Source organism: Phoca vitulina, unplaced genomic scaffold (genome assembly GCF_004348235.1).
Source record: "Phoca vitulina isolate PV1807 unplaced genomic scaffold, GSC_HSeal_1.0 scaffold2, whole genome shotgun sequence".
In the NCBI taxonomy this organism is placed as follows: Eukaryota; Metazoa; Chordata; class Mammalia; order Carnivora; family Phocidae; genus Phoca; species Phoca vitulina.
In genome coordinates this window covers 16079428-16097314 of record NW_022589705.1, presented here as the reverse complement: position 1 = coordinate 16097314, position 17887 = coordinate 16079428, and the positions used below count along the sequence as shown (strand labels likewise).

The 17887-nt window shown below is 33.5% G+C and overlaps 1 protein-coding gene across 6 annotated transcripts in view; it reads right to left on the bottom strand.

The window, feature by feature from the left end:
• COL11A1 (collagen type XI alpha 1 chain) overlaps positions 1 to 17887 on the bottom strand; it is a 201881-nt gene that overhangs the window by 31512 nt on the left and 152482 nt on the right. For all 6 annotated transcript variants that reach the window (XM_032422477.1, XM_032422458.1, XM_032422466.1 and 3 more), the window contains 7 exons: positions 14374 to 14481; positions 13441 to 13494; positions 12317 to 12370; positions 11712 to 11819; positions 6178 to 6231; positions 4510 to 4563; positions 3448 to 3501 (listed from right to left, as the gene is read on the bottom strand). In XM_032422477.1, coding sequence (XP_032278368.1) covers positions 3448 to 3501; positions 4510 to 4563; positions 6178 to 6231; positions 11712 to 11819; positions 12317 to 12370; positions 13441 to 13494; positions 14374 to 14481 — 486 coding nt within the window. The remainder of the gene's footprint in view (positions 1 to 3447; positions 3502 to 4509; positions 4564 to 6177; positions 6232 to 11711; positions 11820 to 12316; positions 12371 to 13440; positions 13495 to 14373; positions 14482 to 17887) is intronic.

Below are 17887 nucleotides of genomic sequence, written 5' to 3'. Positions count from 1 at the left end.
AATGCTACAATTCTTATCAGTTAGTTAATAGAGCATTAATCTCAAGTTACCACCAAACCACACAAAACAGACATCTGCATGTTTCCTAACAAGTTCTGTATTTGTTCTGTATCAGTATTCATATTACAATTTAGTTTATTGATTAAAGAACTTTCATTTTTACTAAAATATTAATTTACTTTATCTTTACAATAGCAACTAAGCAAATCATTCGGTAGTATTTGATAGTCCTATAAAATATATTTAGTAGAGCTCTAAGAACACAGAAAAATCCTGTATTATAAGATACATAAAGATACTTAGATACTAATTAAAATTGCTCCTTTTGAGGATATACATATTATAAATTCGTTAGCTTTTATGTTCTCCCTGTATAAATAGGGATGGCTATTTTCTAGCTCAGTAGACAATAAATAAATTTCCTAGGCTATTAGATTTTTGTTATGAAAGTTTGTTACTAAAGTTTTACAGTGAGAAAAGCATAGTATTTTATTCAAGTAATCATCCAAGTGAAATAATACAGTATATTCATGTGCCATGTTTCTACACAAAATCGGTGGAACTAGAAATTCTGAAGTGGAAATTGTTTTAAATGTTTTAAAAAATGGCAGGTCTGAATTCCCTTTAATTTTTAACTCTGCTATTTCCAATAATACTGGTATAAACCCATTGCTCATAAACTGGTTTGAAATGCCTTATATTAAATATAAACATAACTCCAGGGGATAGGCTATTCAGTGTACCTAATTTCTGATTCTTCGAGAATATGCACATATTTTAACTTCTTGAATTATCTGCATAATGATGGAAGATATCAAGTATTTTCTAGGAATTTATTAGTAGTCATGTTGTGTGTAAATTATTTTCTCTTTCAAGATGAGTAGCAAATTCTACCTGTTATTTTAGATAAAACTTACAAATAAAATATTACACTTACATTATTTACAAAGCAACAAATCAGTCATGTATCTTGGGTTGATGAAACGATACACAAGTAGTATTTTTATGGCCTGTTATTCATATCTCTGAAATAAGACTAAAGCAGTTTGCCATTCAAATCAACTATAAAATGTCCAATTTATATGCTTTATATTTTATTTATTTATTTATTTTATTTTATTTTTTTTAAAGATTTTATTTATTTATTCATGAGAGACAGAGAGAGAGAGAGAGAGAGGCAGAGGGAGAAGCAGGCTCCCAAGGAGCAGGGAGCCTGATGCGGGACTCGATCCCAGGACCCTGAGATCATGACCTGAGCCGAAGGCAGATGCTTAACCATCTGAGCCACCCAGGCGCCCAAAATGCTTTATATTTTAAATATACACAGTACACTGCATGATCTCACTTATATGTGGAATTTAAAATAGCCAAACTCATACAAGCAGACAATAGAATGCTGGTCACCAGGGACTGGGGTGTGGGGGGACATGGGGAAATGTTGGTCTTAGGTTACACAGTTTCAGATATACAAGATGAATAAGTTCTGGAGATCTAATATACAACAGTGTGAATATAGTTAACAATACTGTATTCTCTTAAGATTCAAAGTTAGCCAGGTGTTACCAGGTAGCTTTTAAACAAATGGAAACAATATGAAAAAAGTTTTCCCAAACTCCGAACCTCTGGCATCCATGTTTATCTTCAAGAATAACACAAGATGAAACCATAGCAGTAACTGAAGTACTTAAACTTATTCCTACTGTACCCTCGGGCTTTAAGAAACTGTAAGATAAGGTGAAAAGGCTTTTAAATTTAGAATTTATTTATTAGGAATTATTTCAGAATTTTCTAGGTGGAGAAAACTAAAACTAGAGACTAGTTCTCACAACTATCTAGTCAACATTACAGCCAGAGGGGATGATGCCAAGGAAAGAAAGAGGAAAGTTGTGTCTGTCTTCATGTGTCTCCCACAGTTTTGCCATCAGAGACCAGTTATCTCTGCTGCTATTCTTCCTATGACAACTGTGCTCAATGAAAATATTCTTTAAATTCCATCCCAACTCACTTGCACGTTTTCAACACACAACGTTAAATTTAAAAATATAAACAGAGTCAGAAAAAAAAATTGACTTTTTATGCAGTAAGAATTAGATAATAATTTTAAAATGCTTCTAATTTAGTAGTGAAGAAACTATTTAAATGGTTGACCATATAGGATTAATTATAATCAAAATGGTAGAATGTGTTCAGCAGATATACACATCAAAATACTACATTCTAATCCTACCACATTTCTTTTTTCTGAGCGTTAAATCTTCTACTTAAAATAAATTAAATGCAATATGTGACATGTCAAAAATCTTTGAGACCAAACAACAGAATCATTTTTACGATTCGGGCAAGTCTATACTTCTGATGTCATCTAATTAATAACTAGAAAACCTACATTTTTTCACTGTATAATATTTTATGGTATGAAATTTAATTTTCATCCCTCAAAACTGGCAAATAACTTATTTTTTTAAATAAGACAAGTAACAATGTCAATTTTCCTAAAAATTCTATTAAGAAATGAGCATGGATGCACAAATAAGAATTCAGAGAATCATTCTGACATTTTCATAAAAAGAAAGAGATGTTGTAAGTGTAATCATTTTCATGAGACAATGAAGCTACTCTGAGCCCAGATGTTACAGCACATGCCAAGTATTTTGAAAAGTGCCAAAGATGGGTCATATTATTAGTAATGAAAATGTAACTCCAAATATGACAAAATGAATGATTAATTCTTTTGTAATTTGGAGGATTCCTTTTTCCTGTTTAAGTCAGTTACATCAACCAATCTCTTCTTTTTCAGGAATGAGTGTTATTAGAGATACTTAGTCTAGTCAGACATACATAGGGGTAGATCCTGACTTAGTTTCGAATGACAACACTTTGATGAAATTATTGAAACTCTTTAAACTTCAGCTGTCTCAGCTTTAAAATGTGGATAATAATAATACCATCATCATCGTGTTGATTAAAGGAAATAACCTATGTCCACTACTCAGCACAATACCTGGCAATAAAAAAACATGATATCTCAAAATCATATTACCACTAATTATTTAACTACTAGAGTAGATGGGCTGCAATTCATATAACTATGTGTAAAATACTTAGAAAGACAGAACTATTAGAAGCACTTAAAATATCAGCCAATATCATCAAAGTCATCAATTCTTGATGTGTCAAAATGTATATCACTACATTCCTCACCTTTTTTTAAAAAAAAGATTTTATTTATTTATTTGAGAGAGAGAGAGAGATCGGGAAGAAGCAGTGGGGAAGAAGAAAGCGGGAGAGAGAGAGAGAGACAAAGAGAGAGAGAAAGAGAAAGAGAGGCAGACTCCCTGCTGAACAGGGAGCCCAATGCTGAGCTTCATCCCAGAACCAGGAGATCAGGACCTGAGCCAAAGGCAGACGCTTAACCAACTGAGCCACCCAGGTGCCCCCATTCCTCACCTTTTCTCCAACACCACCAACTGAACCAATGGATCCTGGGGGTCCTTGTGGTCCCTGCAGTTTAGGAAAATGAGTATACAGTTATCCTTATTCTTGCAATAAAAATAACAAATTCATAAATATATATCTAGTAATTCTCAAAGAAGGAGAAATATATGCAAGACTATTCCAAATCATTTGAAGGATGGGACAAAATGATGCCCTTTATACAGTTGCCAAATTTACTGGTTGGCAATTAATTTAATTATATTAAATTGATTTTCAAATTCACCAGAATTTTGAAGATACGGCAGAAAACTTTCCAACTCTAGTCATGCTGGTGGATACACGGAACATAATTTCCATTTCTTTGGCCATCGAATAGGCCAGAATAAAGGATAATTTTGTAGATTTTTGCAGTAGATCAAAGTATGACTCTGGTTAAGAATTATGTAATCCATGCAAAAAACAGTGTGTGAACCATTTTTTAGCCTTTATATTACTTAAGGGGAACTAAAACCCAAAACCTCTTTTAGTACATCTGCTCCTAGTCTATTTTACCCAGTTCTGGCCTGACCAAATTAAAAGCAGGCATAACAGAAGAGCAATTGAAAACAAGAATAAAAGAGTTTTTCATTGTGAAAAGGCGAAATCAGAAGAGAGATAACATCAAATTCTATACATTTGCTAATGGTAACAGATAAATATGGCATTACATTTCAAATCCTGTAATATTGGAACAGTGGGTCAATTTTAAGCATGGGGGAGACTGTCTTTATACAATTGTGAGGAAGCGTCTTACAAGTAAGAGGTGCACATATTATCCTGCACATAATTCTCTAACGTATATCGAATGTGAACTTTGAACTTCTTTTATATTTGTGGTGACTAGTTCCCCATAAAGCCTGTTTATTTTCCTGTAAAATGAAATGTAGTGAGTAGATGATTTTTGGGCTCTTGTCCACTTAAACATTTAACAATAGTACAATTATCTCCATTGTGTCTTTACATACCATCTGCCATTAAATAATACTGACACTTAAATAACTTCAAAATAACTAACACATATTTCACAGTTCTTACATCAGCTCCATTGGGACCTTGTGGGCCTCTTGGGCCTGGAGGACCAGGTGGACCCTATAAGAGATGAATATTAAAGTTTATGAGGACCAAACACAACTGCATTTCTGATATTTTCATTTTGCAATCAAGAAAACTAAAAGAAGTTTCATGCTGCAAAATCATAACCAGTGAACCATAGCAGGATTATGAGTCATTCTTGATGGATACAACATCATGTTAGCAAATGATTCTCTACACAAAGCTATGGGGAAATTAGGACTGCAGGCAAACAATTTGATTAAAAATTAGAAAATTAGGCTATTACTACTATCTGGCACAATGAATTCATAATACAACAGAAATATGTTATAGTAGAATATGCTAGAATGTTAGATTAAAAAAGGAACACAAAGTTGGAACAAGAAATTGTGCTTGAGTAGATTTAGAATTTATTAATCCTATAAAAGCATTTTTTATTTGTATACTCTTTTTGTGTGTGTGTCAGCTTTTATGTTCTACATGTTAGAACTGAAATAAGATTAACTATTTAGTTGTCTTTCTAAAACAAATGTTCTCTTCCCTCGTTGTGCATTAAAATTACCCCAGGGCACTTTTTGCAAAATACTGATGGCCAGACCCCTTATCTCAAGGTTGTGATTAAATTAGTCTGTAGTGAGTACCAGGGCGTTAGAATTATTTCTGAAGGTCACAGTTTATTCTAATGTCATTGCTCAAAATGTCCTTACTATTAGCTATTATTAATATGTCAGAGAGAAATGTATTAATGATGCCAGGAACCTTAGCAGTCCTATCTAGAAAGGAGCTCTCAGTTTACCTGATGCTGCTTAGAGTATTAGTCAGTTCTTTGAGTCAGCAATGTTTATTATATTCCCTGTTTTTTAGTTTAATGTGATAAAAAGAATGATTTCTTATCTGAAGAAAATAAAATCTAAAATGCAAGTGTAAAAATATCAAAATATATATTCTGAAGGAAGTAAGAATTGGGAGCAATGTTTATTGAAAAGAAGGAACGATTAGGAAATATATTCATTATATTTCATTATAGATTTCAATTACCTTGGATAATTGTTTCCTTATCCAAGATAATGCTCAATAAACAAATATATATATTTCAAAGTTTCAGTGAACTGTTAGATTTATACTTAGAGAAGAAAGCCAGAATCAATAAGTGCAAATTATTTTGTTATAACATTCTAATTTGGATGGAATTCCTTATTAAATTAAGAATTTGTTGCAAAGTACAATTAATATTTAATAATGTGTTAACATTTGCTAATTATCCAAATCATGGGTGACTATTACCTACTCTTTACCTGGTCCACTTCAAAGTCTGTAGCTAAAAACTAATAAATAACTGAAGTTTGGCAGTTTATATACATGTCAATAATACACACACTTAGAAATAAAAATATAGATAACAACATATCAACCAGTAATGCCATGTATACATATAACATTACTTAAAAGTGAGAAAGAAAACAGAAAGAGAGATATTTGCTGAAAGTCTCCAATGGTCACAGGTACATGTTGGGTGGAGGAAGGGGGAGGCATCGATCTGAAAAATCATGGCCTTTAGGACTACTTTGTTCCTATTACTAAACCTGAAGAAAGATATCAATAATGTGAAAATTCACAATATCCATAATATCCTAAAAGATATAAACTTACCATGGGACCAACATCCCCATTTTCACCTTTTTCACCAGGTGGGCCCGGCAGACCCTGAGAAAATATAATAGGAAGACAGTAAAAGTCACTCATGTATTTAAAAAGAAACTTTAGGCCAATTTCTAGTATACAGCCAGAATTAGATATAAAACCAAATAAAAACAGAAAATTAAGATTCAGAAACTGTCATCTGTTAAAATGTTTACAATGCAAGTATTAACTACATATAATAAAATCTTATACCTATATTTACAAATAAAATTTATGTTTTGTATAATATTATACTGTTTGATTTTAGTTACAAGCGCTAAATACATAATTTAGTCTGGGAATTCATGGACACTTAATCATTTGTTCCATCTTTTATAAGTAGTATATAGGACTGCCATTGCAAGGATTTTCTGAAAAATCTTGTCCCAAATTATTTTAGAATACCCTATCCAAGTGAGGTGTTTATAGTTATGTACCAATTTGACAAAACTCTTTTGAAAATAAATATTCCAGGGGCGCCTGGTGGTGCAGTTGGTTGGGTGACTGACTCTTGATTTCCACTCAGGTCATGATCGTGGGGTCCTGGGATCCAGCCCCACGGGCTCCCTGCTTAGCCTAGGAGTCTGCTTCTCATTCTCCCTCTGCCCCCCCGGCCCCCACTGCTCTTGCTCTCTTTCTCTCTCTCAAATAAATAAATTTTTTTTTTAAATAAAATAAATATTCCAGGGTTATTCCAATACATCTCCAGGGTTATATATCTTCTGAATTTTTAATCTGCTACTTTGACTTGTAGTCCTAGAAATCTACAAGGTCATAAAACCTGGTGTATTGTACTTCCTTTTTTCTCTCAAATTCATTTCCTTTATATCCAGTTGCAGTGTCATTGCTTTAGGAAGGGCTCTGTGTTACAGAATAAACTCACAGAGCAGGTTATACTCAAATTTCACCTATGTCTTTATGGGAAAATTATTTTACTTCCTGTTGGTCTTCTGAACTAGCTCTTCCATGCAAAATTGTTTATATTTCCTCTTTCATATCTCAACATAACTTTGCACATATTTGAATTGTATACCTAAAAACACAATGATGCCACTTATTTATGTACTTACAATCATAAGCTACTTTAGGGTAGGTGTCAATATTTTATCTCTAGCAATTAGCAGAGGATCAGGCAAAAACTAGGATTTCAATAAAATGTTGAATTAGTGATGAATGAATGAATTCTAAGAAAATAAATCAACAGGAAAACTACATGCAATAAAGTGTTTATTATAACAGGAGCGATGACAATTAAAATTCTCAATTATTCCAAAATTTTAATCATAGAAAACATAGCTAAATCAATTTGGTTACATAAGCTAATGGAATATTATAGGATTATTAATATGATACTAATACTCTAAATATTAAGCATATATAATAAGTAATAAAATATATATAAGTAAATATGCATAGTATGAATTTATGTGTGAAATATGTGTTTAAAATAGGTATGATAATTATTGGACAGAAAGTGAAAGTGGCAATAGTTTTTAATATGGTAAGATTATGAATTGTTTTAATTTTTAAGTGTTTTAGTATTATACCATTATTTATTTATACCTTATACACTCTACACATATTTTATTTTTAATATTTGTACAATAGCATTTCAGATATAATCTATTTAAGAAATAAAAATACACAGCACAAAAGCTCTAAATCTGTGCTGGTACTTTAGTAAAATTATTGACTTGGCACTACACTGCAGTGGCTGCAAATTATTTGACCATGACCCACAGTAATAAATACATTTCACTTATTATCCCCTAACTGTGCACATGCAAAGTGGTTGAAAGATGAGTTTCAAAAAATAATACCTTTAATGCATAGATGATGATCTTTGATATTTATATTCTGTTTTACCTTATCCTGTTATATTTCATTTTTTTAAAACCCTGGTAATAACCCACTAAATTGTTTTTATGACCTACTAATTCCACATGACTCCCAGTTTGGGTACCCTCTCAGAGGTACTTTACTGAGTATATTTGTAAACATTTTTTTTTATGTGGCATATATTTATTTTTATGACAAAATCTTCATTACTGATTTATAATGGACAACATACACCAGGATTTCATTTTTTTCTCCTCAAATGTCACTAGGATGTCTAGGAAAATAGTCAGTTGTATATACTTCCCAATTGGTTAATATAATCTGATAGTAGCTTCTAGAATCACTAGAGAAGTTCCTGGGAGGACACAGCCAGGCAGTAGTTTGGATTTTAGCCTGCCTAAAAACTAGCTGGGAGAGATTGCTAAAATTTCATATTCCAAGATGCACAACCTCAGAAATTATAATTCATTTATAGAGCACACAAACTTAAATTCTTGAACAAGCAAGTAGATTTTAACATTTAATATTTCATTTTAAGTCCATTTTGTTAAGTATCATGCATTGCAACTTACACATAAGTTTAAGTTCTTATAATTTAAAGTTTGTAAGTTCTAAGTTCTTATAAGTTCTTTTTTTTTTTTTATAAGTTCTTTTTTTTTGAAGATTTTATTTATTTATTTGACAGAGAGAGAGAGAGAGCACAAGCAGGGGGAGCGGCAGGCAGAGGGAGAGGGAGAAGCAGGCTCCCTGCCGAGCAGGGAGCCTGATGCGGGGCTCAATCCCAGGACCCTGAGATCATGACCTGAGCTGAAGGCAGATGCTTAACTGACTGAGCCAGCCAGGCGCCCCTTAAGTTCTTATAAGTTCTTACAGTTTAAAGTTTATAAGTTCTCATAAACACTACATAAATTAATAATCACATTCCTTATTTTTTTGTCTACCTTTCCATCTCCTTTTAGCATAGAGTAAATCTGATTTGGAATCCCCAAATTGAATAGTATATAAATAGTAGAATTCATAGTTTCCTTTTATTTCTATAACAAAAACAGCTCTGCATTGCCAGCTTCTTTTTATGCATATGAGTATTCCTTTTTTTTTTTAAAAGATTTTATTTATTTATTTGACAGAGAGAGAGAGAGAGAGAATGAACAAGCAGGGGGGAGCAGCAGAGGAAGAGGGAGAAGCAGGCTCGCTGCTTAGCAGGGAGCCCAATGTGAGACTCTATTCCAGGACCCTGGGATCATGACCTGAGCCGAAGGCAGATGCTTAACCGACTGAACCACCCAGGTGCCCCCATATGAGTATTCCTGATATTAGCTCAATAGAGACCTCCCAATAGAAAAACATTGAAATCTTTCTTTCTTTCTGATGAAGTCTGGTTATAGTTTAAGCTGATTAAGACAGAATGTTCTTATCATTAAAATTAATAGAGACATAATGAGTCAAATTCTTTTGTTGCTGGAAATTAAATGTGCTAAATGGTACTACAGTGTTAATCAGTTTTCATATGCCCCAACTTTCTCCTAAGGAATGATTTATGCATGGAGATACTCTGTTTAAAGGTCTGTAAATTTAAAATCATTTGCCACTTAAGTGATAAAATAAAAAAAAATGAATTTAAGCCAAGAACTATATAGTTCTATATGTCTCCTTCAAATGCAGATAAATTATAAACATCAAATTGAAAAATCAAGTCACTTAACCAGAATATTAGATTATTATTATTTATGTATTATGATTGCCAATATCTATTCTGCTATGAAGACTCTATTAAAGGAATCAGATGCAATTGTGAACATGTTAATTACATTAGCATCTTTTCAGATTCGTGATTTAAAGAGGTAGCTGTGGGAAAATATAATCAATTTTGTAGTGAACTAGTTTCTTGAGTCACCCTCATCAAAGAGCACATTTCTTACATTGTAGAAATGAAAGTGATTTTTCATTTAATATTTTATAAATATAAGCTGCAAGGCATCTTCTTTAATCATGAGAACTAAACTCCTAAATTACAACCTTATAGAATCAGAGTAATCAGTGAAATGAGAAAGCAGAAAATGAATGGTAACATATCCACTGGCAATCTGATTTTGAATGCCTTGTTGTTGTTTTCAAATATGTGTGTTTCTCACACATGCTCATATTTTGTAATCATAATTGCTCATTTATTTTTGTCTAATAAATATAAAAGAGGTAAACACAAATATGAACATGAAGTTTTTGCACTTCCAAGTCTAAAAAGAATTATTTTGGCATTAAAATAAAAGTGGAAAATTACAATTATCATGTTCACTGGGGGACATCCATTGACTGTTAGAACAATAATAACTATGATAATATAATTAATTATATTATTTATAATATAATCTGTATAAGTATGTATATAATAAGCTTTTAATATTAGAAACCAGTATTCTGTGACTTTACTTATGAAAATAAAGATAAAAAATTAAATTATATAAATTCAACTTTTATTTACTTTTCTACAATTTCACAAATGGTTAAGGACAGTGAACTAGATGATTTAATTTAACCATTTCTAAAATTGCTAATGTGGCATAGCTCATACCCATATGGTACCCAATTATCATTTAAAACAAAATTTTATAATCTTCCAGAGGATCACTTGGTAGGTATAGAATAAGCCTGTGAAAGAAGAAAGCCAGATGTTTCCAAAGTTTGGAGGAAGCAGTGAATATCACATGGAAGAGTGGAAAAACAACTAAGAATAGATGTCTACTACGCACAGTGTTGCTTAAGAGTCTATTGCCTTTCCTTGTATATATTTGTTGATGTCATCCAGCCAAAGACAAGTAAGGAGTTGACTAACACCTATGGTTGAATAAAGTTGGATTTATTGGCTCTTTGCTGTAAGTGAAACCACATATAATCGTTAACTATGTGGTTTCTCAGTAAGCAAGTATCCATGAAATGTGTTGTAGGATTTGTGCTTCTGTTAAGTAATTTGTAGGAAGATTAAATGAGGCAGGATTTTGCTCTGGATTGGAGGCTCCCAGAGAGTGGGGATGATTTTATGTTTGAGTATCTTAATTTTTATTTAGAAGATATGCATAACAAAGTGGGTTAAAGCTATAATTAATAAAGACACAGCAGTCACAAAAAAAAAGAGTCCAGTTTTAAGACATATTTGAATGAAAATTTGAATGATTTGCAATTTCATATTTCTTGTTTTGAATATGCTTCATAAAATGCAAATCATAATTTAAAGTAAGTTATTTTAAATGATCGATCCATTGTTAATTGTTTATTTTACCTATTATTGTTCAAAATTCGCTCTTGCCAGTGTCTGTTGGTAGTAGTGATTGGCAGTTTGCTCTTTCTCAAAATGCTTTTAATTTTTGCTAGCTATCTGAAGTACTCATTTTTTTGCTATGAGACCTGCAAAAGCACCCTTCTAACCTTTCACTTTTAAAGATCAGCCTTAAAAAATGTTGTAGTTCATTTTTAAGCAAAATGAGAATGAAGAAAGGAGGTATGATACCTAAGGTGAGGCTAACATTTAAGTAAAACAGTCATTATGGCTAAACATCGTATCCAAGTTCCTACATAGAACAAGGAAGGCTACTTGGTTTTACGTCCACCAGAAAAGCTGGTGTGAGAAGTAGGTGGACATGACTGAGTACATAATGCAGAGAGCCTCTTACCTGAAGACCTATGGGACCAGGAGGTCCTGGGAAACCTCTGGCACCCTCATCACCTTTTTGTCCAAACATCCCCTGCTGACCTCTGGGACCCGGCTCACCATCACCTCCCTAGAGTAGAGCAATGAAAATGATCACAAACTGGAAACATCATGATTCTGATACAAGTCATCATAAAAATATAGCCATTTCTAATTTAATCAAAGCTGGTCTATTTACAAGTAACCAAGTAAAAAGATTAAATTTCCATTATCTTCTATAAAGACACCATTGTTTGTGTGGTTTACATTCTTTGTTTCTGATGTATGGCTGATTTTGATTTTCTCATGTATACCAAGTGACATAAAAGCTGCCTAACTAGGGGGAAATGATGTTCAGAATTTACTACAAATTAAGTACTTTCAACTGGTTATTATTTTTTTTCAAACGAAGTCACAACATCTTGTTTATAAAGATCAGCTTGGTTATTATATTAGATAATTTAAACTTGATTCAATGTTAAACGCACAAACTCATCACCACACAAAATCAACTGGTTATGTGACAGTTCATAAATTTAATCAGGGAACTGTGAAGACATAAATTTGCTGAACAAGAAGAGTACTTACAGCAATGCCAGGGGCACCAACGGGACCTTGAAGACCTGGGGGACCAGGAGGACCCTGGGGTGAGATAAAAATCAGTAATTTTGAAACTGAAGACAGAAGAGCCTCAGCTTAATAGCACAGAACATTTGGTTCATCAAAATCTATTATGCATCTCTACATTTCTATAGAAAAGAAAAGAAGCCTTTCGCATTTAGTGCAGTCAAACATTATTTGTTTTACTTCTTGAGACTCAGACTTGCATATTTGCAATCAGCTTTAAATTGCTAGTTATTATTGAAAGCACTCTCATCTGTAATGTGGATATTTAAAAATGGATTTTTATGCTAAGACACTGAAGTTTCATATTTGAAATTTTTCAAAATGCCAGATTTCTTTAATGAGATATGCATGATTCAGAGCACTTAAAAGATTTGTCTAAACACTATCTTTTAAATGAATATTGGGATTGGGGGATTCTATACAGACAGAATGTAGTGATATATAAAAATCTGCATTTCCTTCATATGAAAACACACGCAAACTTAGTTTATATATTAAGTATACCAGAACTCCTTCTTTTGAGCAATAGATCTCAATATGTTTATGAGTCTTACATGCATAAATATTTCTTCTTAACTGCCCTTTTTTTTACATAAATAACTGATCAGTCACTATAAAATATCCGAGCACTAAAGAAAAACAATCACTGTTCGTAATTACTGCCACCTGTTGGGAAGAGTACTTAAAGCAAAGATTCCGAAAGCACAGTTCATACAACTTTGGGGTACCTGAGACACTTTCAAGTTTCCACCAGGTCAAAATCCTTTTCATAACCACACTAAGACATGATTTCTCTTTAAACCACAGGGATATATGAATTAATGATGCAAAAGCGATGGAGGGTAAACTTGCTGGTGACTTAGTCTCATTGCGAGGCTTTCAGGGTTGGAATTATTACATATCTTAATACATAACATCAGAAAGAGGTTTAATTAGAATTGACTGAATCTTACCTGAATAGTTGTCAAAGAGGTAATATAGTATGGATATTATAAGTAGCTAGTACTATGGAAAAATATCCACGGTTAATAGCAAAAAAAAAAGTTGAATGAATAATGTCCCTCAGTAAGAACTAGGAAACTCACATTTTCTCCTTTGTCACCCTTGCTGCCTTTCTGTCCCGGTTCACCAATTTCACCCTGTATTGGAAAGATTTAAGTTAAAGTTTATTTCTAATATGTCATGCCTGCCATTGCAATTGTCATCACTATCATCCCATTATTAAATTTTACTTTAATGTAATTATGTGCTAGTGTTTAATGTCACTGTTTATATTGTAAAATCATGGGTTTTCTCTGCTTCTCTCTTTCTAGTGTTGACTAATATGTAGACAACCAAAAGTCAACTGAACTTTGAGGAATATTGCAACTGGATTTTTAATTCACAAAATCAATTTTGTCTAAAATATCATCACTATAAACTGATAATGGAAGTACTTTGATTCATACAAGAATATAATTACGCATTAATCAAAAATTACTTAATTTTTTTCCTCTGGTCTTCCAAATGCTAAAATGTTGCACATTATCAGATTACTGGTTCATAAATTGTGTTATGGCACTTCACAATAATATTAGAAGACACATTAAATTCATACACTTAACAACACAGCCCTGTATTCAGTACAGTATTAGCAAACAGGTATGTGACCCATTCTTAAGTCTTCCTTTGCAATATCCAAGACACAAGTCATAAGTATATACAAATAACTAATTAAATTAGTTTCACATTTATTTCAGAAGCTATATATTTAAATAAATAAGCAATTTTGGCATCTGCTATTTCCCCCCCCACCTTTGTTTTTGTGTTCTCTTTTTTTGTTTACATCCCACATACTATTTCATGGATAGATAATATTACTCACACTAAACTGAAATCTTTGAGCGCATGAACCATGTATGAAACTTCGAAAAGGCCATCTTAAGATTTGTTACCTAATCTTCAGAAACATATCTAGGCTTCTTGAGAAAAAAATTAAATTTTCACAGGAGGTACTAACATGAGTAAAGAATACCAACCTTGTCCCCATCTTCTCCAGGGGAGCCCGCCGGCCCAGCAGGCCCTGGGAGACCCACAGGGCCTTGGACTCCATCTCTCCCAGCGGGCCCTTGGGGACCTTTTTCTCCCTGTATTGAAAATCCAGCAGACCATTACTTTGCTGTAAGAAACCTGTAAGTTAGCTGTTTATTACAATTTTTAAGTGCAACTTCAACAGTCAGCCTCTGGGTCCCATATTTGAGAGAGAAATTGTTACCAAAAAAAAATATGTTCAAGTAGCAAATGACGACACAAAGATCCCTACATTCTTTCCTGACTAAGAATACCATCCTTGTTAATAATTTCTAAATCTCAGGCTATGGTCCACGAAAGTAATTAAGACTCAACTGAGAATTTTTCCTTCAAACACATATTTTCTAATCAAGTATTATATATTGATAAGTCAGATGTTTGATGTTGTGAGGTTACTGAAATAGCTGGGCCAAAAAAATCATAAAATGCATTTGCTCATATCCCCAACTTTATGCTTTATGCATCAGCTTTTTCTCTTTTTAACAAATGTGTCATGGATTTTCCTAGATTTTTATATTTTAAATCATTGCTGCTTTTACTGATTCAAAATGACAAGGCTGTTAGTTTTCTTTATTTTTTGACAATGGCATTATTTTCCCGTTTTTAAATTTACCTCTGTTGTGTAATTAAAGAAAATAGTGCCTTGATAACGATGACGTTATTTTCCATTAAGAGTTCTTACAGAGTGTAAAATAAATTATTTCCTAGAAGTCAAGATTTCCTCAGTTTTGCATAAGGTATACATACCTGATTGCTCTCAGTGACTCATTTCTCTTGTTAAAGGGTTTGGGAATCCACAAGTCATTAGTTCTTGCCTTTGTGTTACCCTGCTCCCCAACCCCCTTCCCTTACCACTTCCTGTCCCTTCACAATGATTAAGTTTTATCTGTCTTATCTCCTGAATATATTTACTTCACTTTATCTCCACCACTAACACCTTATCCCAAAATACCAGTAGCCTTCTTTTGAACGACTGAAATAACCTTTTTTCCTTTCTCACATCTATTCTTACCTGCAAACTATTCCCCATGCTGTAATCAGAGAGACAATCAGATCATCTTATCAAAATTCTTCAATTTACTTGTTTACCATTCCTAAAAAAAAGACCACGCTGCTAGTGTGGCCTACCATTATCTGCCTCCTATTACCTGCCCAGCAGCATCTAGCCTCCCCTTGCACTTGCTCTCTGCATTCCAACCCCTCTAGACTTTTTTTTTAATTTTTTTATTGTTATGTTAATCCCCGTACATTACATCATTAGTTTTAGATATAGTGTTCCATGATTCATTGTTTGTGCATAACACCCAGTGCTCCATGCAGAACGTGCCCTCCTCAATACCCATCACCAGGCTAACCCATCCTCCCAACCCCCTCCCCTCTAGAACCCTCAGTTTGTTTTTCAGAGTCCATCGTCTCTCATGGTTCTTCTCCCCCTCCGATTTCCCCCCCTTCATTCTTCCCCTCCTGCTACATTCTTCTTCTTCTTTTTTTCTTTCTTAACATATATTGCATTATTTGTTTCAGAGGTACAGATCTGAGATTCAACAGTCTTGCACATTTCACAGCGCTTACCAGAACACATACCCTCCCCAGTGTCCATCACCCAGTCACCCCACCCTCTAGACTTTTTTTCAGTTAAACCTGATTCCATGACCCTCTTGTTACTTGGCCTGAAGATGCCTAGGAGGACCCTTCACCGAGATAATTCCTCTTCATCTTTTACACTCCATCATCGGTGTCCTGTCCAAGGAAAAGACCTGATTCCAGCTCAGTTCCCTCTGCTACAAGCTGACATATACCAGTACATTCCTTTCATATCACTAACCAGGGTTTGTAATTATACACGTACTTAGGGATTCTTTGCTTATTATCTAATTGTCCCATCAGATAATAAATCGTATGAGGGCAGAAACTATGTCTGTTTTTGTAATCCATTGCATCCCTTTGGCCTGTGGCCCAGAGTGGCCACTTAGGGAGTATTTGTTGAATTATTAATGACAACAAAAATAACAACATATCTATAAAACAAAGTCAACTTGTGAACTCTGATTTATTCATTTCCTAGATTCCATATGCTCTTGTCTTTCAAAACTAGCCCTAATTATCATTTAAGACATACCCTTGATGTCACCTTGGAGACTTTTTATTACCTTTAAATCAAATATTACAATATCTCACACCTATTTATGCTTGTAAGATGTGCTGTTATTCATAGTGAATTTCATCATTTTAAACACATCAGCTGATTCAGATACTTTTCCTTAAATTTAGATTTCCTTTAGAGCCTAAACTCCAAATATCGATTGTTTTATACAAGAGTATCCATAAATAAGACAGATTAATTCTTATCTGCCTTCATTATAGTACACATGATCTCTAGCCAAGAACAACCTGCTATTTATTTCTTCTGATTCTGTTCTGCGTGGAGTCAGGAAAAATCTTCCAACTGCTCTACACCACACTAAATTTAGATTCTTCATTTACAACTCTGCAAGATGACAAACTCTTCCTCCATTATGTATGCATCTCTCGGCCTTCAGTCTACAGGACTATCAGAAACATCATCCATCTTTCCTTAAGCGGTCTTTATTTCATCCCTTCTACCCTTTCACTAATGTTAATAGCTGAATCTCAGCTTAAAATTTTGATAGAAGCAGCTACTCATCCCTATGTCCTATGTTTGACTTGGCATGATCTTGTATTTAGCCTGCACCTATACCCTCAACTTGTATTATAATTCACCAAATCCATCCCTCCTTATTCAAAAGCCAATTTATGCATCTATTTTCTGGTTAAAATCCATCCTTTTTTATGACAACTCTGGTCCACACACAAGAAGATGCTGATGATGGTTCAGTGAAGACTTATTATCACAATTCTACAAAGTAATTTAGGACTATAATTTCATCTAATCCTCACAAAATATCGTGGATATCTTCTTTTTAGAGGCGTTGGGGTATTTAATAACTTAGCCAAAATCAGGAACTAAACAAATAATAAACCTGAATTCCCAGTCCAATTCTGATTGGCTGAAGCTGGCAGCTCTAGTTTACTCTGACACCCTTAACTTCCTTAATCTTCACTGATACTTTTCTTATATTGGTTAAGCAATAAATATATGTGTATCATCATAATAAGAGGAAATGCATTCAATTCTGCTTGTACTTCTACCTACTGCCCCCGTATTTTTTAGCCACATGGCTTACTGGGGTTGCTCTACCTGTACCGATCCCATTCCTTTAATCACCTGCCTTCTTTTGAATCCCACTGTAATTACCCGGAGGTCACAAATGCCCAACAGGCCAAGTCCCCATCTCTCTTTTTGCTTTTACTTGGCTTTGAGTATTATTGATCTTTTACAATATTCAACAAGGAGACTCTTTACTCTCAGGCCTACATGATGGTGTGCCCTGGATATATTTTCTATCACTCATGGCTCTTTTTTTTTTTTTTTTAGAGTTT